At 43.9% G+C, this 23,500-nt stretch overlaps 1 protein-coding gene and 1 long non-coding RNA gene across 3 annotated transcripts in view; one reads left to right on the top strand and one right to left on the bottom strand.

Annotated features, from left to right (window-relative positions):
* The window catches only part of GALNT2 (polypeptide N-acetylgalactosaminyltransferase 2), a 184,807-nt gene that overhangs the window by 16,382 nt on the left and 144,925 nt on the right, over positions 1-23,500 (top strand). The window contains exons 2-3 of the mRNA XM_073672816.1: positions 13,277-13,370; positions 15,598-15,751. Coding sequence (XP_073528917.1) covers positions 13,277-13,370; positions 15,598-15,751 — 248 coding nt within the window. The remainder of the gene's footprint in view (positions 1-13,276; positions 13,371-15,597; positions 15,752-23,500) is intronic.
* LOC141257812 (uncharacterized) lies at positions 3,088-11,924 on the bottom strand. 2 transcript variants are annotated; one of them, XR_012318108.1, is made up of 3 exons: positions 11,787-11,924; positions 5,564-5,732; positions 3,088-3,445 (listed from the first exon to the last, which is right to left on the bottom strand). It is a non-coding gene; the product is annotated as an uncharacterized lncRNA (long non-coding RNA). The 2 variants fall into 2 exon arrangements; XR_012318109.1 differs by lacking the exon at positions 11,787-11,924 and adding an exon at positions 6,337-6,858.

Raw genomic sequence — 23,500 nt, 5'->3', positions numbered from 1 at the left:
CAGGTATATTTCTCTCTGAACAACTCATGTAATTTAGAGAAAATATGCTTTAAGATCTCGTAGGGAAGGTTGGGAATAACCAGAGCAAGACTAATCCACCATCCAACCAACCCAACCTCGAATGACTCTCCCCAGCGCCTCTGCAGGTGATTGACAGGTCTTGCAATGGGAAAGGCCTGTCAATCACCTAGAGCAGCGCTGGGAAGAGTTGGCTGGGGCAGTGCCGGACTAGTCTCGTCTCTGGTTATGGGCTCCTACTGGATCTTTAAAGTATATTTCCTCCAAATCAGGTGAGCATTTCAGAGAAAAATATACCTGGCCTCAATCATAGAGCCAGCCTCTTATTCTTGGTGCCCACGTCTTGGCAGTAAGAATCAGATGATGGGTTCCCTTCAAAGGTTACACTGGTATTTATATGTTTGCTTGTGTTATCTTTCACTGGTTATTCCTTAATAAATGTTTCCATTCCTGAAAAACCCCGCCATAAATTTCCAACTCCCAGATTGGTGTACGGACAGGTAAATCATTCTATAATACTAATTTGTTAATGGATTTGCAAGTCCCCATGCCAAGCAGCCTACAATTATTTTGCCATCCTTAGTGTAAAATGCTTATTGTCTGCTGAAGAAACGCTCTCTGGGCTCTAAGATATTTTAAGGAACACTTGCGAAAAGGTAATCTGGAAAAATGTGTTAGTTGGTAATGGGATGGTCGGTGTACACAGTGACGTCTACTGCTCCTGTTCAAGCTTTGACTCATTTCAAGGCTTGGAAAAATGTGCAGAGCTGTTTATAGGAATCTTTGAATATGATTTTCTTAAGCTCCTTTTACAAAAACTCACAAATTTACCTACAGTATGTTAATCTATTTTATTCTTTGCACTTAATAGCACGGGACTTTCTAGAGCAGTGGTCTCAAAAACGCGGGCCGCATGTGGCTCCTCAGGCTGTTTCATGCGGCCAGCAGGCACGTGAGCCCCCATAATGAGGAGGCTCAGTCCAGGGGGTCGCTGAAGCCAGCGCTTCTCTTCAATTGAAGACTCACATTGATTTGAAATGTATTGTGGCACAGAGACCGCACCTCTGCATTGCAATACCAATAGCAGCCACGGCCAATCAGAGGCCACCTGCTGACATTGGCGTGTTGGCAGCGTATTACATCACCGCCATGCACTGCTCCGGGTGTGGAAGAAGAGGAGGACGCTGGTCGCCGAGGACAGGTGAGCAGGATGTGAAGATCAGCACAAAGGTGATCATGGCTGCTATATGGGGACCGGGCTAGGCCACGCTGCTGCTATATGGGGAACGGGCTGGGCCACGCGGCTGCTATATGGGGACCGGGCTGGGCCACGCGGCTGCTATATGGGGACCGGGCTGGGCCACGCGGCTGCTATATGGGGACCGGGCTGGGTCACGCGGCTGCTATATGGGGACCGGGCTGGGCCACGCGGCTGCTATATGGGGACCGGGCTGGGCCACGCGGCTGCTATATGGGGACCGGGCTGGGCCAAGAGGCTGCTATATGGGGACCGGGCTGGGGGACATTGCTACAAGATGTTGGCCAGAATTACTATATGGTGCTAATTGTAAGACAATATTATTGTATGTGGCCAATCAAGGGAAAAAAAAGGAAAAATGTTAAAAAATAAAATAAAAAATAAAGTGAAATATTTGCCACTAAAAATGCTGTTTTATGTCCAAACTAAAGTGAACAAGCAAGTGCACATTTGTTATCTCAACATCCGTATTGATCCAGGCTATTATACTGTGCCATAACCCATACAATTAATGCCATATAAAGCAATTAATTAAATAACACGTTAAAAAAAATGCTCAAAAAGGCGTCTAGAAAAAAAAAAGGTGTCACGACCAGTCATCTCAACCTGCAAACAATATGGCTTGTCAAATTAAATTTTTTTTTCTATGGGTGGCCCATATACCCAGGCGAGTTTGAGACCTCTAGAGCCTTGTTTCCCAGTGTTTCTAAACCCAGTACTCTATTCTCACACAAATCACTAAAGTAACCCCAAAATTATGAACAGAAGCTGTGCTGCCGTTTAAGGCAATCTGTCACCATAGTTTTGTCACCTGATCTGCGAGCAGCATAATGTAGAGATCCTGATTTGAGTGATGTGTCATTTACTGGGCTGCGCCCTGTAGTTTTGATCAAATGAGTGTTTTATCAGCAGGGATTATCACTAGAGGACTAATAAACCTGCTGTCATGTAGTCCTCTATATTCTTGAGCTCAGTGTAACCCCCACCACTGATTGTCAGCTTTCTGTTTATGGGTCTGGGTGGGTTGAAAACACGCGAAATAGAGTACAAATGGCATAAAAACATTGAAGTTTATTAGTCGATTACAAATATATAAAAATGATAATACACAATATATAAACAAATATAGTATTGCAGACAATGGGTGAATCTTGGATCACAGGATGAAAAAAAGGGGGAATGACCCCCCTAGCATCTTCAGAGTCTCCCATTTATAAATTGCATTGGTGCAAGTAAATTCCGTACAGGGAGAAATCAGACGGGAGAGAGGAGACCAGAGGAACAAGTAGAGAAAGAAAAGACATAGAAGACAGTGGATCACAGAGAGCTCATACAGTCATGATCAAGTGTGAGGGATAGAGTACCCCCTACATGCATCACCGCAAAGTCGGAGTAAAAAATGAGTCAGGGCACTCACCGGGTAGACTGGTAGCTCACACAGACAGATAGGGCACAGAGGGGCAAACAAAGGACATCCACCAGGGACCTCGACGCGCGTTTCGCGTTAAGCTTTATCAAGAGGCATGTGGTGTGTAATTAGTAAGGACCTAAATATATAGGACCTTGAATTGTCACATGGGCGATCACATGATCGCCTTCATGACGCTGTGACGAGGGCCGGCCGTTGCGGCGCATGTGCCGGGGTCACAGCGATGCCAGCTGCCGCGCGTCCTCCATCGCGGCACGCGTGCAACCGGAAGTGTCAACTGACAACATCCGGGAGCGCGTCATTGCCATGGAGATGGACACACGCGGGTGCCGGCCGCGATCACCCAGCGCATGCGCACCACCGGCCGTCATCACAGCGCCACAGTGTGTCCTCAATAAAGTTAGTGAATATAGTATGACCACTAATAAGAAAGAGGGGTAATGAAAAACCAGAGGGAAAGAGAAAGAGACAAAAGCATATAGAAACAGAGAGGTATGGTAGAGGAAATAGTTGTCATATATATAGATAAAATAGAATAGATAATCGCATTTGGATGAGGAGTGAAATACTATGTATATGTATACAAAGGCATTTTTCCCATACTGTCCAGGAAAGTAATATATAGCGATCTTCTTGAAAGAAATTCTCCATTTCCATTCCATCATAAATATAAGAATAGTAGGTAAAGCAGCTGATCCCATCAGAGAAATATAAGGTGCAGAGAAAGGTGGTCAGGCAATCTAAGTAAAGAAACAGAAACACAGATAAGTAACAAATCACATGGACAATTAAAAAAGAATAAAATCAAAAAGGAGGATGTATGGCCCCTGGAGATCAATCTCCAGGGGAAAATAAATGCCCCCGGGCATCGGGAGCGAAGCAGAAACCAGGGCGAGGTCAGGCGCAGAGACGCACACGTGAGCCGCAGAGCATAAGAAACGCATATTCAAGATCAAGGGGACTAGAGTTATGAAAATAAAAAATGATCATAAAAATGAGGAGAAACCAAGATGTTCGTTAAGCCCCCGTCGTGCAAGGGTGTCAAGAGTAGTGATCCACCTGGCTTCCTTTTGTGCCAGAAGGCGTTTAGCATTACCACCCCGGGAGCCCATATGGACCACGTCAATGCCACAGACCCTCAACGATCGAGGGTCACAATTATGGGCAGATTTAAAGTGTCGTGGTAAAGTCTTGAGCTCCCGGGGATCAAGAATTGTCCTGGCCGCCGTAATGTCCCTAACATGCTCGCGAACTCTGACTCTCAGCTCCCTAGAGGTGAGACCCACATAAATAAGTCCACAGCCACACGTAGCGTGATAAATCACATGTGTGGTGCTGCAGGAGATGTGGTGTCGGATGTTAAAATTACGTGAGCCATCAGAGTCCGTGAACATGGTAGTACGTGGGACATTAGAGCAGGCGGCACAATGGCCACAGGGGAAAGTCCCCAAGGTGGGACCACGGGAGCCAAACGGGTTTCTCTCAGAGGGAAGGTAGTGGCTGGAAACCAGAAGGTCTGCTAGGTTGTTAGATCGTCGAGGTGTCATGCATGGAGACTCCCCAATATAGTCCCTCAGGGAGGGCTCCGTACCCAAGATATCCCAATCTCGGGAGAGGACACGCCTCACCCCACACCACTCGGAGTTGAATGTGGAAATGAAGCGAATCCTCTCCGGACCCCTGCATCTGTCAGAGGGAGGGGGGTAGATGAGGTGATCCCGGGGGGTATTCCGCGCCCTCCTAAGACCACGGCCGACACATCGATTGCTGTACCCCCTGCACCTGAAGCGTTCAGCTAAATCCGAAGCTCGTTTCTCAAATCTGGAGTCGGTCGAACAGATCCGCCTCACCCTGAGAAACTGCCCGACCGGGACGGCCCTGATAGTGGAGGAGTCATGTGCAGATGTAGCGTGGATGAGAGAATTCGCGGCAGTGGGTTTCCTAAACAGATCCGTTTGGACACAACATTCAGCATCCACTTCTAGAGTGATGTCCTAAAAATCGATCTGTCTAGAGCTGTGTTTATAGGAAAGCCTCACCGCACGATCATTTGAATTCAATAAAGTCATGAAATCCTCGAGCTCCCCGGCTGTCCCTCGCCAGAAGAACAGGATGTCGTCTATATATCTCATCCATGACACGACACGGTCGACGCCCCGCACCCCCTCATCGCCAAAAATCTCCCTCTCCCATGCACCCAGGAAGAGGTTGGCGTAAGAGGGGGCACAGGCCACCCCCATTGCCGTGCCACGGATCTGGAGATATACCCTGTCCTTAAATAAAAAGTAGTTATGGCAGAGGACGAATTCGAGGAGCTCGAGGATAAAATCCCTCGAAGGGCCGTCCAGGTCGGAACCACCCAGGAAGAGGCGGACCGCCTCCAAACCCAAACTGTGACTAATGCACGTGTACAGACTTTCGACGTCGGCCGTGACAAGGAGGGTGTCATGAGTGAGAAGGACGCCGTCAACCCGAGTTAGGACGTCCGTCGTGTCTTTAATATAGGACGGGAGGGTCTCGACCAACGGTCGAAGATGGTTATCTATATAATTGCATATAGGGCCACAAAGACCCTCCAGCCCTGACACAATCGGACGTCCCGGGGGGTTGGCGGCGTCCTTATGGATTTTCGGAAGGAGATAGAATGTGGCCGTTTTCGGAAAACGGATGGTAAGTGCCTCAACGGTCCTTCTATCAATCAAACCCCGGGTTTAGTCAGAGAATTGGAAGATCTGCAGCAGATAATCAGCGACTGAAGACTTTTCTTATGAGACCAGACAACCCCTTTAGAAGGGTAACCTTGGAATTTATCTTTCTTATGGGGCTGAGCACTTACACGGCAGGTAGTTGCTATCTACCTGCAGGTTCTACCCAACGGCGATTTTTGTCAGCTCAGTCACGGAGCGCTCCTGCCAGCAGTTCGGCTACTTCATTTGTCAGCTGAGCAGCTCTTCTTCTTCTTCTTCTTCTTCTTCTTTGCTCTCTCACCCTGTTTAGTGCTCGCTCCTGGTTAATGCAGATCAGCACCTATTCATTGGAATAGAAGATTATTGGGGTACACAGAGAGCGCTTTGGTCTACAAGTGAAAAATACTCCAAAAACTTCAATTTAAAGAGTCTGTCACCAGGTTTTTACTACTCCATTTGAGAGCAGCTTGATGTAGTTGCAGATACCCTGGTTCCAGTGATACATCACTTACTGGGGCTGCTGCTGCTGCAGTTTTGATAAAATCGCAGTGTTATCTGTTGCTGATATACCAGTCCTCTGAATGCTGAACTCTGTGTAGCTCTACCCACATCAATGATTAGTAGCTTTCTGCCTCTGCACAGTGTACACAGAAAGCTTCCAATCAGTGGTGAGTGGGGTTATACACAGCTATTGAATATGGAGGACTACCTGGAAGCAGGTTTACTAGTTGTCTACTGATAAAAATCACTGTTTAATCAACAGATTATCAAAACTACAGCAAGCAACCCAGTGAATGACACATTACTGGAATTAGGGTCTCTTTCTCTACATTATGATGCTTTCCAGTTAGGTGAATAAACCTGGTGTTAGATTCCCTTTAAAAGCAAACAGAAATCCCCTATGGGTGCTAGTACCAAAGGTAAATGCGTTGGCTTCTTGTTACCTGGCTTCCTGCAGGATTCTCTACTGCTTAGAAATAAGCGCATTAATGTTCAGTGTATGTGTAGTAGTTGTGCCCAGAGCTACAGTAGGTGGCTGTGACCCTCCATCAGAGCTGTATGGTAAGCTCCTTACATAGCTGGTGTGTCCAGGAGCTCCTTAGGTGGTATCTGAGTGGCAGTCTGGACTACTATCTATACTATTACACATATTTCTCAATTTAGTGATGTAGTTCCACGTTTGTGGTAAGTCTTCCTCCTCGATTCCTCTTTCCACGTTGCTTCTGGGAGCATTGGTGCAGTCCTATTTTCTAGTCATTGAATGCCCTTCTGTTATCTCAAAATTGTCCAGTCTTACATAGTGTGTTTCAGAAAATCTTATGTGAATGATCTTAAAAAGAAATGCCAGAGTCTTGTGTTCAAGAATAACCAGGTCCGCTGCATTTTTCTTGCTTTTAGTTGACTTTATCTTTTCTGAACTCCACTTGTTTGGCTTTTCTTTTCTGAAAGAAGACATGTGAATGGCATTCACTGCACACACTGCATGTCCCTAGTGATGAAAGTGACACATCAGTGTACAATAATTCCTTTCTTTTGGGTTTACATACAAAGTATTTGCATAGCACCACCATAATGGTACTGACATATGAGTTTGCCTCTGTCCTAATAGGAACAGGAAACACAAGTAGAAAGGTTAAAGCTCACCTGTCAGCAGGATTGTGCTTAGTAAACTGCATACACTGTCAGGTGGGAGCCGTTATACTGAGTAAAATGATACCTTTGTTGATGAAATCCGTCCAGTGGTTCTTTTATAATCTTTACTTTAATTTCTGCCATAATGATATGCATGTGCTCTCATTATGTATTCATGTATTCCTATCTCTGCCTTGTGACAGGTCACTGTGCTGTCAGTGAGGTCCTGCCTACTATTTTAAATACTGATTGTGTAATTTGTGTCACAAAGTGAAATTTACATTCCCCAAAATGGCCACGGCGGCCAGCGCATGCGCAGTAGCATCTCTCGTTTGCCGAGAGATGCTCCTGCGCACGCGTGGGCGCCATTTTGCTGCAGGTAAATTTATTTTTCCTCTAGCAAAATGGCGTGCGCAGTAGCTAGGCGCCGCGGTGCTTAGCTACTGCGCCTTCGCAGACGCTTAGCTATTGCACACGCACAGACGCCATTTTGCTAGAGGAGAATGAAAATTGCCTGCAGCAATACGGCCTCCGCCGTCTGCGCTTGCGCAGTAGCATTTTTCGGTTGCCGAGAGATGCTACTGTGCATGCGCGGCGCCATATTGCTGCACCCTAATTCTTTTTCCAAAAGCAAAATGGCACCCGCGTGTGCGTAGTAGCATCTCTCGGCAAACGAGATGCTACTGCGCATGCGCTGGCCGCCGTAGCCATTTTGGGGAATGTGAATTTCACTTTGTGACACAAATTACACAGTAAGTATGTAAAATAGTAGGCAGGACCTCACTGACAGCACAGTGACCTGTCACAAGGCACAGATAGGAATACATGAATACATAATGAGAGCACCAGAGCACGAGCATATCATTATGGCAGAAATGAAAGTAAAGATTATAAAAGAACCACTGGACGGATTTCACCAACAAAGGTATCATTTTACTCAGTATAACTGCTCCCACCTGACAGTGTATGTGGTTTACTGAGTCCTGCTGACAGGTGCTCTTTAAAGGGAATATGTCAGTAGGATCAACTCTTATAGAAAGCGGAATGAAATGATACCTTGATTTCTGCAATCTGATGTCTTATTCCAGGGATAGCCATATTTTTTATATGTAAATGAGCTGTTAAGATCTATGGGCCGGACACTGAGCTGCATGAGAATCTGCCTCCAGAGATAATTATATATAAAAAGGGGCAGGTTCCTTTTAATCATGAACACACAGAGGTCTGGGATGAAATGCCCAAAATTGATGTCCAGGTACTGGTTTAAAAGATCTCATAACTGTTTGAGAATGGATCCCACTTTAGGGATCCCATGGACAGAGACTGATGGGCTTCTTTTCAGAACCTGGGAGGCATTGGCTGCCTTACTAGAACTGACTATTGCTGTGACAAACGTAGCCAGATCCATTTTCATTTGACTTGAGAAACTTGAATCTCACCTGCAGGGAAAAACTTCCAAGAGCCAGAATTCTTCAGTCCCCATAGTTAAGTTAGCCCCAGGGCTTTTAGCTGATGCCTCGGTTACATCTGGCTGTTTTGCGTCTTATCGAACATGCCTAGAAGATCTCTATGGCTCAGGCACTGGCAGGGTGATACAACCGCCAAGCCTAGACTGCAGCATACAGGACCAGATTCTAGAAGAAGTTGTGGATCCGAAGAAAGACCTCCCAGAAGAAGAAAAATCCCAAGAAATCAAGAGGCACTTCCGTCCCTATAGAAATAGGAACCTAAACTATAGAGGAGTGATCATTAAGTCAGTGAGTTTTCTGCTTCCTCTTTTACCACAAGAAATAACAACCAAGCAAACTTCTTTTCTGTAAATCCAAGAGACAAGCTGAAAGTAGTAGTCGCCCTAGCCCTGAAGTGGGTGTTTATTCTGGCCTTCCCTCCTTTTCCTCTGATCTCAAGCATTCTCTAAAGGCTCTAAGGCTGCGTGCCCACGTTGCGTATTACAAGCGTATATGCTGCGGAATTTCCACAGCGTAAACGCTTGTAAAACGCATGTATATCCGCACCCCATGGTCCCCAATGGCATTCCGCAATGTCAATGCCCATGCTGCGGATTTTTCCGCAGCGTATATGCTGCGGTCAAAAATCCGCAGCATGTTCATTAATTTTGCGTTTCCGCATGCGGAATCAATGTGCGGATGGTACCCAAGTCTGGAGGAGAGGAGACTCTCCTCCAGACCTGGGTACCAAAGAACCTGTGAAAAAAAGAATAAAATAAAGTTTATACTTATCTTCTGATGTTTTCCCTCCGTCGCGCTGTTGTCTGAAGGACCTGCCACGTCATTGAGTCATGTGACCCATCACATGACTCAGACGTCACCGCAGGTCCTGCACACAACAGCGTGAGCCGCTCAAGACTCCGGACGGGGCAGAGAATGCATCGGAAGGTGAGTATAAACTTTATTTTTTTATTTTTTACCATATGATTCTTTTTTTTTAACTATTACTTGGTCACACTATATAAATCCGCGCTGGTTGCATAGATTTATATAGTGTGAACAAGTTGTCAAGCACTTTTCCAAGTGATGCTTAAATCACTGGGAGAAGTGCTTGATAACCCGCATGCAAAGACGCCTCACAAACGCTTCTACCTGGCGGGAAAAACGCATGTAAAATCCGCATGTGATTTTCCCGCCAGGGAGAAGCGTAAAAAATACGCGTCAGTTCCACAACGTGGGCACTTAGCCTTTAGCTGCACTATAATTATTATTGCCCCTCATTGGCTCAAAAGAGGATGGTTCTGTCTGTTGAAAAAGTTAGCAACCAAGGATGCCTTTTTTTTTTTCTTTCTCAGAAATGTTCTTTTCCATCAAGGTCTCCCATACTACGCGGGACCTCAAAATCTCCCCTTAGCTGCCTGGCTACTGAGAAGTCCATCCTAAAGAGGAAGGGGCTTAGAACTCATGTAATCTCTACTCTGCAGCCATAACGAGTTGACTCTGACCATGTGCTAAAAAATCTGGAACAAGTTTTCTACCTTGTGTTGTCAAGATGAGCCCTGTCTATCATCTCCAGATATTCTACAGTCTGGGTTAAACAAACTAACTAAGTGCCCTTAAAATGCATGTGTCCGTCTTAACGCTTGTTTTCAGCTATCGGCTCGCGGATCGTTGCTGAATAAGGAGGTTCTTTAAATGTAATCTGTCACCAGGTTTCTGCGACCTAATCTGACAGCAGAATAATGTAGAGGCAGAGACCCTGATTCCAGCGATGTGTGAGGGAGCTTTCACATTGCGTTCAGGCACCCGTTCGGTTGGATGGAACCGCAGGGCGTGCTAACTCTGCCCACAGAGCGCGTGCTGATGCTGGCCAGAATCAGGACATAATCCTTCATTGCATGTGCTGCACCATTCAGTAGTGAACACTACATGCATGTGCTCGACATGTAAGGAGGAATTTTTGGCCCAGCGGCCAGGAAACCAGGGCTGCCGACCCATAAATATGCCCAGCAGCCAAAGGAAAGGACATTGTGAAGGGGCCGCAGGTTCCCCATCCTTGTTGAATAAGAATGTGTGACTCTTAACAGCAATGTAAAAAGAAAAAAAGTTTAAAACAAGAAAAAAAATCATGTAAATAGCCCTTCTTTTTCTCTTCTAAGTCCTTTTATTAGTGGGGAAAAAAACTCCTACACATTTGTTATTGCTGCGTCTTCAGTGATCTGAGTTGTTAAACTAGCTGGTCACCGAGCTCTCCCAGTATGGGCTATAGAACAGAATGCCAAGTTTTGGTTATTTCACCCAAAGAATTCATACTAATTAGAATATGCTCTAAATGATTAAAACACTGATTTTACAATTATGCTGGCAACTTTCCCTTTTCACTTTGAGGTTCCTAGAAATCTTCATTCCATGCAGTGCTGTCTTTAATAGTGGTGACACATCCCATATAAAGGGAGCCTATCTGTGATGCCAGTGGTGTTACTGCCTAGCCCTCATCTGCTCTGCTAGTCCTCAGTGTTGATCTTAGGCCAGCACTGCCCATAACAGTTGATGCATATATTCTTCATAAGCAGAACGCTGTCAATCAGGGGAGTGTGGCTAGAATATTCCTGACTTCATACCTAGAGCTTCCCATAAGAGGACTAGCAGAGCTGCAGCAGATAAACCCGGCAGTGACACGTCTCTGGAATCAGGATCTCTGGCCTTGCTTTGTCCTGTCCTAAGATAGGGCAGCAGAACTTAGTTCTAGTCTTTAAACCATGTCTCAAGATTAGTATCAGGTGTTAGCATTTCCATATTTTGTTCTACTGCAGAAGATTTTTTTTTTAAGCAGCAAATTGACCAAACCCTGTGCTACGTAGAATGAAGCGCTGTCCGTGTCTATTTATAAGGCAGTGCATTACTCGGGAGCCTTGTACATATGTTTTCATGATCACTAAGAAGATTATCAGTCGAGAAGAATTAACACAGCTTACTAGCACTTTTTTCCACCCTCTCTTCTAGTCTAAATGTGCAGCTTGTATCCTTTGCTTCATAAATGAGTCCCTTGCAATTTCTCCAATTATATTCTATGTATTTCTTTTTCTTTTTTCATACAACCAAGGGTTAGTCATTTGTAGAAAACTTTCTGCTATACAATCAGTTATAAAAAGAACAAACTGCGTGTTACTTACCCTCCCGGGTCCAGCGCCTGCTTTCCACCGCTGCCTCAGTCTCTGTTCATATGGCTGCAGCGTTGATATTCTGTTGCTTCTATCATTTTAGCTGTCATATGGAGGATTGTGGACTGAGACAATTGTATTTTGGACACTTACCTGCCTGCAATTGCTGTATTACCTTGGATGTAAGGAATAAAATATTGTTGCATCGTCAACCTGCCTAGGTGATTATTAAAACCCACAATCTCAGATCTTCACAAGCTCTATGTACCCAAACCCAAAGTAGCATGTACTGTTGTTACATGCTGTGTTGGGATGTGGTTAAGGTAGATTGTAAAGGTTCCCAAACCTCCTAAAAATGCTTGATTTTGGCATGCGTCTTGGACTTTAGCCATCACAAATGCTACGGCGACATATGGGTGATTACATCTCTTTTTGGCATGGGAAAAGCTTCCTGCAGCTACTGTAGCTTGTTTGCCTAGTGGAAAGGTTTATATGAACAGACATTAGTGTTTTAATCCCAGTACATAGACAGCAAACAATGATGACATGTCTATTTTTTTCACCTAAACATCTTATGTCCTTGGCATTGAGCTTATACTTTAGTAAGCGTAGGTTGTACATTGGTTTAGTACAGAGCCATAAAGGCTGCAATCCCTCGGCCAATGCAGCACACACTCCCCAAAACAGCAGACCTTTCTCTCCATGCTCCATAATAGGTATGTCACACCATTTTTTTAAGAAGTTTTGGGTCTTCTCTAGGATTGACCTATGCCGATTACCTTGGTCTGCTGCCTCAGGCTTTGTGGCTTGCCTCGGCCTACTGCCTGGGATCACATAAGTTTTGTCTCTGAAATTGTACAGGACAGCAGTAATCTGATGTGAAGCAATCAGAAGTTGAGGACACATTGTGTTTACCCCTCGATAACGGGTTCTTATGTTTAGTAAAAGCTAAGGCCGAGTCAGGATGGGGAAGTGTGTAACAACAATAGTCAGAATGAAGCCTCTTCCTTCCAAGCAAGTAATTTCTTTGAAGGTTATCCTAGATTGAAATAAGTACCTTTATTATTGAGGTGAGCCAGTTACTCATTACCCACATGAGCACGGGAGTGCCCAATAATGGTTCTGAATCTTGAGAGATGTTCTGCTCAGTAGCAACTGTAATGAAATAAGTTTTCAGCATAACTGGATGTACACGTAACGAACAGTCAGTTGTATCTGGGCTGCCACCGTCTTGCATGTCTGCCAAAGAGAATAGTGGGGTCAGAAACAGGGCTGTGGAGTCGGAGTCTGAATCAGTATAAAATGGACCAACTTCGTCTCCTAAAATATATAATAAACTGGGTACAGTAGTTCAATGCAGTTTGTGGGGAATATTTTTTCATAAGAATTTGGGAAAGTTATGAAATGTCCTATTCCTGATCTAAGGGTCTAGACTTTTAGCGGAGATTAATCTGTGCTACAGTAAATTTATCACTTAAACATGAGCCATGTATGAGGGAGTCGGAGGTTTGGCTTACCGTCTCCACCGCCCTGGTCAGAAATCCATATTTGATCCTCTGTAGCCAATTCCTTTGTGTTATTAGGAATGAGAAAAAGCCAAACTTTGATTTCAACCATTTTTTCTTTTCTTTTTTCTTATTCAGGAGGACTGGAATGAAATTGGTGCAGCAAAGAAAAGAGATCCACACAGCATAAGTGAAGAAGAGCGAGCTCAAAATTTGGAAACCCTCCCACCTGGTAATATATCTTAAAACGTTTTATTTTGCCCACAGCAACCAATTATACCACTAATATATAATTTTCAATTGTGCACAGAAAAATGTAAAAGTTACCTTGAATGTACCAATACTTTCAAATTGTTGACACATAACCATAAGTAGGATACAAAAGTATGCCTTGATATTTTAGGCCACAGAAGCTTTGAGCGGTTTAGCACCCTAAATGGTGCTGTCAATTTGCTATTTTGCCTGTACGGGCATTAACAGATAATGGGCTCCTTCTATTAGGCTATGACCATGATCATGTGGGTGCCTATGGTACCTGGGAGTAACCTAACTACACCACTTTCCAAATTATCCTGCAAATTGTATTTGTGTTAAAGATGTAATTTTTTGTTTTTCAAAGAGCTCATGGATGATATTGTGTCTTTGGATCATTGAAGTCAATCTCAAACAACTGTGATAATTAGTTTGCCAGGAGAGCTCAATTAAAGTAAAACTACTTTAAAAAGGACATTCCACATTATTAACCAGGCCACTGGTTTTAAGCAATATGGGAAAGAAAAATTCCAAAAAGCGTCAAATAGTGTAATGCCTTGGACAAGATATGAAAACATTTAGATAGTTTGTGAAAACGTAAGCTTCAACATAGTACTGTGATTTGTGGATCACACAGAGCACAGATGGGTTTATGCAGATAAAGGCATAATGAGGAAGGTTTATGCAAGACAAATCTGATTAAGAGAGCAGTTGCTAAAATACTATTACAAAGCTGCAAACCGGTCTTTGAAGCTGCTGGTGCTTTTTGAGTCCCGTGACCGTCAAGGTGTAGGATCATACAGAGGCTTGCAATTGCGCATAAACTTACTATTCAGCTACCCCTAAACAGTGCTCATGAGCAGAATCCGTTACAGAAGGCCCAGACATACATGAAGATCAATTTATTTTAAAACTGTCTTGTTTACTGGGGAGTGGCGTGCAACCCTGGATGGTCCAGATGGATAGAGTAGTGGATGCTTGGATGGCCACCATGTCCCAACAAGGCTGCAATGTCAGGGCAGGAATGATGAAGAAAGGGCTAGTAAGCCCCTTTAGGGTCCCTGAAGTTGTGGAAATGACCACGGTAAAGTAAATCGAGGTTCTGGCTTACCACTTTATGCAATGGTACAAAAAGAACCGTGCTTTACTTACCAAAATCCTCTTCATGCATGACAATGCACCATCTCAAGCTGCAAAGAATACCTCTGAGTCATTGGCTACTATTGGCATAAAAGGAGAGAAACTCATGGTGTGGCCACCACCCCCACCTGACCGCAAACCTATAGAGAACCTTTGGAATATCCTCAAGCCAATGATCTATGAGGATGGGTGGCAGGTCACATCAAAACCATAGCTCTGGGAGACTATTGTAACATCCTGCAATGAAATTAAAGCAGAAACTATCCAAAAACTCACAGGTTCAATGGATGCAAGAATTATGAAGGTGATCTCAAAGAAGAGGTCCTATGTTAACATGTAACTTGGCCTGTTAAGATGTTTTTGATTCAAAAAGCTTTTGATTTCAGTATATGTGACCTCTCAATGCTGCAAATTCTACAAATGACCTTTTTTGGGGGGGGGGGGGGGTTTGAAAAAAAATACTGTTATCATTGAGAGGTTTGTCCAATAAAATGTGCTTTATACTCTTTAACGGTTGATTTTAACATTGTTGTGACTTATTTGCATTGACCATTTAGGAAAAATCAGAGAAAATCGCATTTACAGAATAATTTGTAAAGCAGTGTATAGTCCCAAAGTCTGTAGTAGCCTTTTAGGGCAAAAATGTTTTTGTTTTTTTTAATATATGTTTACTTTGCAAGAGTGCTTTTCTAGATCAGCCTTGTCGGCTCTAAATACAGTTTGTATTGTGAAATTTCTGAATTCTGGTGATGGGTCCATTTTAACAGCCATTCAAGCAAGATGGTCAAAAAACAAAATAACAAAAGTACTATGGGAAAATAAGAAGCATCCGGTTTGATTGTTTTAAAAAGTATAGCTGATAGATTCATTGTTAGCAGCAAAGGCCCTGGCATTCATCAGTTCTCCAGTCAGTGCTTCCTAATGATTTGCAGCAACCTTGCTTGATGGCAAATCCATTTGATCTTCCTTTTATGGCCTTTATCCTGACTTTCAGGTAGGCATTCTTCATAGAACTTCTACTGTAATTGCATTGTAGATCATTTTTAGAATTTTCTTTTCCCCATCAGGTAAGGTTCGGTGGCAAGATTTTGATCAAGAAGCTTATATTGGGGTTACTGCAGTTCGGCCAGGTCAAGATGCTTATGCACGGAACAAATTCAATCAAGTGGAAAGTGACAAACTACGTATGGACAGAAGCGTTCCTGATACAAGACATGACCAGTAAGTGCATAGCAAAGTCTGTAATAAAGAAAAATCAACTCCTTCTATCCTGAGAGCAGATTTCATGCAACCATGTGATTTCAGATTTTGAGGTTTTTTGTCTGTTTAATTTTCACATAAATGTTTGTCGTAGATTAAGCTTCACTGTTTCTCAGTATTGGGTCAGAGGGCTCATTGCAAAGTTGGCTATTGGCACGTGTCAGGACACACATCAGATAGATTGCTGGTTCGGCTGACATTCATCTAATGTGTTTGACCTGCCATCACTAAACTAGCGAGGTGACCCTAGTAACTCTTAAGGCATACAGTAGCGTTGCTAATGAGCTGCAGTTCTCACACTTCCTTCAGAAGACCGAGGCTGGTAAAAAGGAATTGAGAGCAAAGCTGCTCATTAGTGCTCACATGGCATAACCTTATCAAGCGAGCCCTACGAAACCCCTCGCTCATATCGCTGGAACAATGCCTGGTTTTCCACGTAGGATCAACCTTTGTATGCTGTCTGTATGGGTATGTAGGTCATAGGAAGCTGAATAAATCTGCAATCCAGTGTATTATTCCAGAGAAATTCATGTTGTTCTTAATATGTAAATGAGCTGTTAAGATCTATGGGCCAAACATAGATCTCCCGGAGAATCTGTCTCCAGAGCTCATCTTAAATGAAAGCCGGAGTTACCAATGTGACACATGTTAATCAGGAGAGTAGACTGTCAGTCATTACATGTCTCACATTGGTAACACCCTCCTTCAATTTAAGATAAGCTTTGGAGGCAGATCCTCTGGGAAATCTATATCTAGCCCATAGATCTTAACAGCTCATTTCCATATTAATAAAAATATTGATTACGCTAGTATAAAACCTCTGGTTTAGACATGTACAGCAGAGTAAACTAAGGAATTTATCAAATTTATTTATGACAACAAGCAGCTCAGTAAGTAACACATTGCTGGATTTAGGACCTCTGCCCCTACATTATGATGCTCTCAGATGGGGTAGAAAAAACCTGGTTACAGATTCCCTTTAAGAAAAATGTGGCATTTAAGAAAAACCATGATTTCTGTGATCAGATAACATTTATTCAGCTTCCAATAACCTACATGCCCCTATAGACTGCTTAGGGGGTTGATCCTAATGACAGATTGCTTTTAAGTTTGCATAAAAATTCAAACAAACAGGAATTGTTAACATTTTGTTCCCTCCTGTTCCTGATACATTTATTTCTTGCAATGTTGCTGTATAAATATTAAAGATGACGTGTTAATTCGAGAACAAAGCTCAGATTTCATAATGCTGCAAGATTCTTTAGAAAGTAAAAGTGTTGCGCAAATAATGAAGTTATTTGTACAATAACTGTGGTGATGGACAGGGCCTAAAAACGTTCGTCTGATTGGGATCAGGTAGTTTGAGCTTGGAGCAATGCCATGCAGGAACATGGTGGCAATCCCCCTTGTTGCATCTTTGCTCTATATGCTCAGAGTAGCCATTTATCATCCAGGGCTTATTCCTGGCATTCTGGCACTGGAGGTGCAATTTACATCATATTCCCAACATCTCTTTTCTTTTATACTAGAGAGATTACTGCTAGGTTTCTCTGTATATTTTTTTCTGGTGAGACCTGGTTGGTCTAGGGCATTGAAGAGGTTAATTCTTGGTTCCTTGGTGACCTACATCAGTGAAGGTATCAATACTCCATTGGCAGTGGTTTAGTGCTATTCTTTGTTTCAGAAGATGAATATTGAAAGGTCCTTTTATTTCCATCCCTGATCTTACAGATGAGGTGTCAGACAAGGATACACTCCCTGATAGAAGTTATGTCGCTTATCCATGTTATGTAAATGAAAGCTTATAACCCGACGTTAAATTCATCCGTTGGTTTTATAAATTACTCTTTTGAAAGCTGAAACCCTCCCAAATTTGGTTTAGGTTAAGAAAATAAATTGGCATCAATGCTGAAATATTGATCATTTAATGAACTCAGAATGGTCAGATTTTGGCAAGACAAAAGTTTTGTCGCCCACAGAAAGTAATGTGATATTCAAACAAATAATTATCTTAAAATACAAATATATGTGGCATAACATTGGTGAATGAAGTTGTGGTGCTATTAGTCATATTTAATATTTTGTGTGACTTCCATGAGCTTGAAGGACTGCATCCATGCGGTTCAACAATGATTCATACAATTTATTAATGAAGTCATCAGGAATAGTAAAGAATGCAGTCTTACATGCCTCCCAGAGTTCATCTAGATCCTTTGGTTTTGTCTTCCAAGCTTCTTCTTTCATCCTACCCCAAACATGCTCAATGACGTTCATGTCTGGTGACTGGGCTGGCCAGTCCTTGAGCACCTTGATCTTTTTTGCCTGGAGGAACTTTGTTGTAGAGATGGATGTATGTGATGGAGCACCATCCTGCTGCAGAATTTGACCCCTTTTATGATTTGGAATGTAAGAGGTAGCTAATACTTCTTGATATTTTAGGCTATTGATATTGCCTTCCACCTTGCAAATGTTTTGCACACCCGCATACTGAATGCAACCCCAGACCATGATCTTTCCACCACCAAATGTAACTGTTTTCTGGGTGTATTTTGGATCCATACGGGCTCCAGTAGGTCTCCTGCAGTATTTGCGGCGGCTGTGGTGTAATTCTACTGAAGAGTCATCAGAGAAATCCACCTTCTGCCACTTTTCCAGCGTCCATCTGTTTAGCAGGCTGTGGGACTTTGCAAATGCCACACGGTTTTTTATTTGTCTTTTGTTTAGTGCTGGCTTCAGGGCACTGATTCGACCATGGAGGCCATTTCGAGACAGAATCCTACAAACTGTTCTAGTTGACACAGGGACTTGAGGTGACCAGGCCTGTTGGAGCTCTGCTGCAGTGGAAGAGGGGCTTGCATTGGATTTTCTAACCAACAAACGTTCCTCCTGAGCAGTTGTCTTGCGGGGTCTGCCGGACCTGGGCTTGTCAAACACATCTCCAGTCTCTTCAAATCTTTTTTTAATTCATTTTTACTTGACGCTGAGACACATTAAAGGTGCCAGCCACCTCTGCAGTGGATCTGGTCTTCAGCCTCTTGATAATCAAGGCTTTGGTCGCAGGGTGGATTTTTGGCATGTTGTCAGAGCTCAAGTTGCAGTTCAAGTGAAGGTCTGGGGTGCTGGGTTTCTTTTCATACACACCCACTAATTAACCAATCATTTACTGTGCACTGGTGAGGATTGGGTGCATTATATGACCAGGCGACAAAACTTTTGTCTTGCCAAAATCTGACCATTCTGCGTTCATTAAACGATCAATATTTCAGCATTGATGCCAATTTATTTTCTTAACCTAAACCAAATTTGGGAGGGTTTCAGCTTTCAAAAGAGTAATTTATAAAACCAATGGATGAATTTACCGTCAGGTTATAAGCTTTTATTTACATAACATGGATAAGCGACATAACTTCTGTCAGGCAGTGTACAAAAGCTTGTGTTGCTGTGATGGCTCAGCCACATTGTTCTCTGTATAATAATGTATAGTAGTCAAAAAGGTGAACCTGGCAAAGATAAAGGGTCTGCAGTTCTATCACTCGCCCATGTGTAGAAATATCCGAGGGTACACTGAGGGACTGGGGGTGCAAAGGAAATCATAACTGCTGTGCTACATATATAAATGGTTTATGTTGCTAATAAAGCGCCGCAATACCCAGTTGTTCTTTCTATTGATTTGTCTCTAGGGCTCAAGTGTAAAACTGACGATCATACGATCATATCTCACTCATGGTATAAAAACTTTACTTTTTGTAATTGGTAAAACATAATCTGTGGCCTAAAACAAGAGCGATGCCTTGACATAGTGGGTTAAGGCCTAAAAAAAAAGAGAACAAAAAAAGACGGATTATTTGATGCTCGCAACAAACAAAAATCAAGAAAAATCAAAAAGAACCGTGGTCCAGGCAATACAGTTCAATATTTATTGTAAACCTAGGTGCGGCAACCTCGCTTCTTTTTGATTTGTTTGCTGTATCCAGCAAATATTTAAACGGCATGAACAAGCTGTTCTTAGGCGTAACCTGCTGCTTTGATCTATATATACTTCATAAGTGGTTCTCCCTGATCACAGGGCGAGAATCTTTCTATTTGATGGTATCACCCTATGTGGCGATCTGCTTTTTTTTCATGAACATTCACACTAAGGCCAAATAAAAAGGAAGCAGATAATCAATATATATTTCACTATATTAGCTACATACAGGTAAAAAACAAAAATGCAAGCCCGTAAGGCTCCAAACTCAGTGGTCCCCCATGCACAGTGGCATCAATGTGGGCATCACAAACCAGATTGAATGGGGGACAGAAAAGGGGAGGATTTGCCTGTTTGTTTTTTTACCCATGTATTTCTTATATGAGATTTCTAAATGTTGGGAAATCACCTTTTATTAGATGAATGTTGATTTGATATGTTGAAATTCAAGATAAGGAAAGATACTTCTCTTCATATCTGAATGTGAACGGTGAATTATTACTCAAAGTGGATTTGTTATCAGATTTCACAATGCAAACTAATTACTTTACAGCTTGTATACCTGATAAGGATCCTGTGCTAATGTTCATAGTTTCATAGTTTTTAAGGTTGATGGTAGTAGACACAAGTCTGTCAGATTCAACTTATAACCCGACATGTTGATCCACAGGAAGGCACAAACCCAATGAGACACACACCTGTAGCCCCCATATTAAGGGAAAAATTCCTTCCCAACTCCACATATGGCGATCAGACTAGTTCCTTGGATCAATACCCCATCACAGAAGCTCAGAATCTAGTACTCATAACTAGTGTTGAGCATTCCGATACTGAAATATCGGGTATCGGCCGATATTCACTGTATCGGAATTCCGATACTTAATTCCGATACTTTTATAATATCGAATACCGGAATCGGAAGTTCCCATAATGCCTGCGCTCTGCAGTGTCTCTGAAGGATGACAAGCTGGATGGCAGCGCTCAGCTGCGATCCAGCTTGTCATCAGAATGCCATCCCAGCGTGGGAGAATTCTCCTGATTGTTTAAAAGCCGGCGCGCGGTAAAAAGCCGCCGGCTTTTAAACAATCACGCAGCCCCATACTGCTTCCCCGCAGCCTCCCACCCCGATCCTCCGCTCCCCTCGCCACCTCCCATCCCGATCGTAAATTAGGACCGGGCGGGGAGCACAGCACCAAGGAGCGAAGGACCCGGGCGGGGAAGCCGGCAGTGAAAAGACTTCACCGCCGGCTTTCCCGTTCTGTGCTGCGCTTTCCCGCCGGTTATTTCAAATGAACAGCTGAGGTATCAGGTGATGCCGATCAGCTGTTCATTTGAAGTAGCCGCGGTGCCCTCAGAGGGTTCATGTGAGTTCATGCTTGACTGCATGAACTCACATCAACTTTCCCACGGCCGCACAGGTCAGCCTCACCTCCCGGACCCGTCATGATTAGTGTGTGTGCGGGGTGTGTGTGTGCGGGGTGTGTGTGTGCGGGGTGTGTGTGTGCGGGTGTGTGTGTGTGCGGGGTGTGTGTGCGGGGTGTCTGTGCGATGTGTGCGGGGTGTGTGTGCGGGGTGTCTGTGCGATGTGTGCGGGTGTGTGTGGGTGTGTGTGTGTGCGGGTGTGTGTGCGGGGTGTGTGTGCGGGGTGTCTGTGCGATGTGTGCGGGGTGTGTGTGCGGGGTGTCTGTGCGATGTGTGCGGGTGTGTGTGCGGGCAGACATAGGCCGATGTGACACTACTACTCCCATCGGCCTATGTCTGTCCCCCGTCCACTCCTGCCAGCAGGATCAGCTCGATGGGAGCAGTAGTTCCCATCAGCCTGATCCTGCTATTTAAATTGCCCTACTGTGTCCCCAATAAATGTTAGATACATGTCATTGGTGGCCAGTGGTTACCTAAAAGAAATTAGTTCATACATTACCTGTCCCCGCCGATCGCCACCTAAAATAAAGTAAAAAATAAAAAACTACACCTATACTCACCAAGACACCTAATTCCCCGAAGCCATCGATCTCCTGTAATAAAATATAAAATAATAAACCACAACCTTATCCTTACCCCTCCGTAGCAGTCCACGAGTGTCCCACGAAGATCTCCAGTTCAGAGCAGCCACATAGAATGTGACCGCTCTGAACCGCTGCCGCCGCTAGAATGACGGGGCCGTAAGGGTTCACCGGAGTTCAGGCAGCGCTGCTCCGGTTAGCTCCTTTACGGCACTGCTGTATCGTGAGAAATTCCCACGGTACAGCACTGCCGTAAAGGAGGTCTCCGGAGCTGCGCTGCCTGAATGCACTCCGGTGACCTCAGTCAGTGGCTCCCGCTGCCGGGAGCGGACGTGTTCCCGGCAGCGTGAGCTTACAGCAGCCATGCACAGCTGTCACCATCTCCAGATGTGACAGCTGTGCATGGGAGATCAGCGCAGGAACGTGGACAGGTAACTATTTTTTTTTTAGTAAACTAAGAATTAAATAAAATGGTGTTTTATTTCAAATAAATTATTTTTTTCTGGGTGTAGTGTGTTTTTTCTTTTTAACACTTTGTAGGTTAGTAATGGGGGTGTCATATAGACGGCCATCATTACTAACCTGGGCTTCATGGCAGCTGGCGCTGACATGAACCCCACCACTATTACCCCCTGCCACCGCACCAGGGCAGCGTGGAAGAGCGAGGCTAAGTGCCAGAATTGGCGCATCCTATGGATGCGCCATTTCTGGGGCGGCTGACGGCTGGTGTTTCTAGCCTGGGAGGGGGCCAATATTCATGGCACCCTTCCTGAGCTATTAATATCAGCCCCCAGCTGTCTGCCTAGCCTTTGCTAGCTATTAAAATAGAGGGGACCCCACGTCATTTTTTTTTGGGGGGTCCCCCATTTTAATAGCTAGTAAAGGCTAGGTATTCAGCTGGGGGCTGATATTAGTAGCCTGGGAAGCTCCGTGGGTTTTACCCCCTTCCCAGGCTTCAAACATCTGCCCCAGCCGTCTGCTTAACCTCCGCTAGAGACTAAAATTATGGGGGATCCCACGCCATTTTTTTTTTAAATAAATCCTTTATTTTAACACTAAATGACATTTGAGGACTTAATAAAGATGCAGTCCCTAAATTATTATTTATTTTTTAATAAATTTTTCCCAAAACTTTTGACGTGGGCTTCGCCATATTTTTGTATGCCAGCCAGGTACAGCATCCAGCTTCTATGAACGCGCCATTTTCCGGGGCGGCCGCGGACTGCAATTTTCAGCGGGGGGGGGAGGGCAAAAAGCTTGGGCCTCCCTGCGCTGCAGATTCCATCCCCCAGCTGCCTAGTTGTACCTGGCTGGACACAAAAATAAGGAGAAGCTCCACGTTTTTTTTTTTTTAATTATTTCATGAAATTCATGGAATAATTAAGAAAAAAAGGGCTTCCCTATATTGTTGTGTCCGGCTAGGTACAAATAGGCAGCTGGTGGTTGGGGGCAGCCCATTCCTGCCTGCTGTACCTGGCTGGACACAAATATAGTGTGAAGCCCCACGTCAATTTTTTTTTAATTATTTCAGGAAATTCATGAAATAATTAAAAAAAAATTATGTGGGGCTTCGCCCTATAATTGTGTCCAGCCAGGTACAGCAGGCAGGAACGGGCTGCCCCCAACCACCAGCTGCCTATTTGTACCTAGCCGGACACAACAATATAGGGAAGCCCTTTTTTTCTTAATTATTCCATGAATTTCATGAAATAATTAAAAAAAAAAATGTGTGGCGCTTCG

This window comes from Phyllobates terribilis, unplaced genomic scaffold (assembly GCF_046119375.1).
Source record: "Phyllobates terribilis strain yellow unplaced genomic scaffold, ASM4611937v1 Scaffold_3__8_contigs__length_932513732, whole genome shotgun sequence".
Taxonomy (NCBI): domain Eukaryota; kingdom Metazoa; phylum Chordata; class Amphibia; order Anura; family Dendrobatidae; genus Phyllobates; species Phyllobates terribilis.
This window is presented reverse-complemented; position numbering and strand designations above follow the sequence as displayed.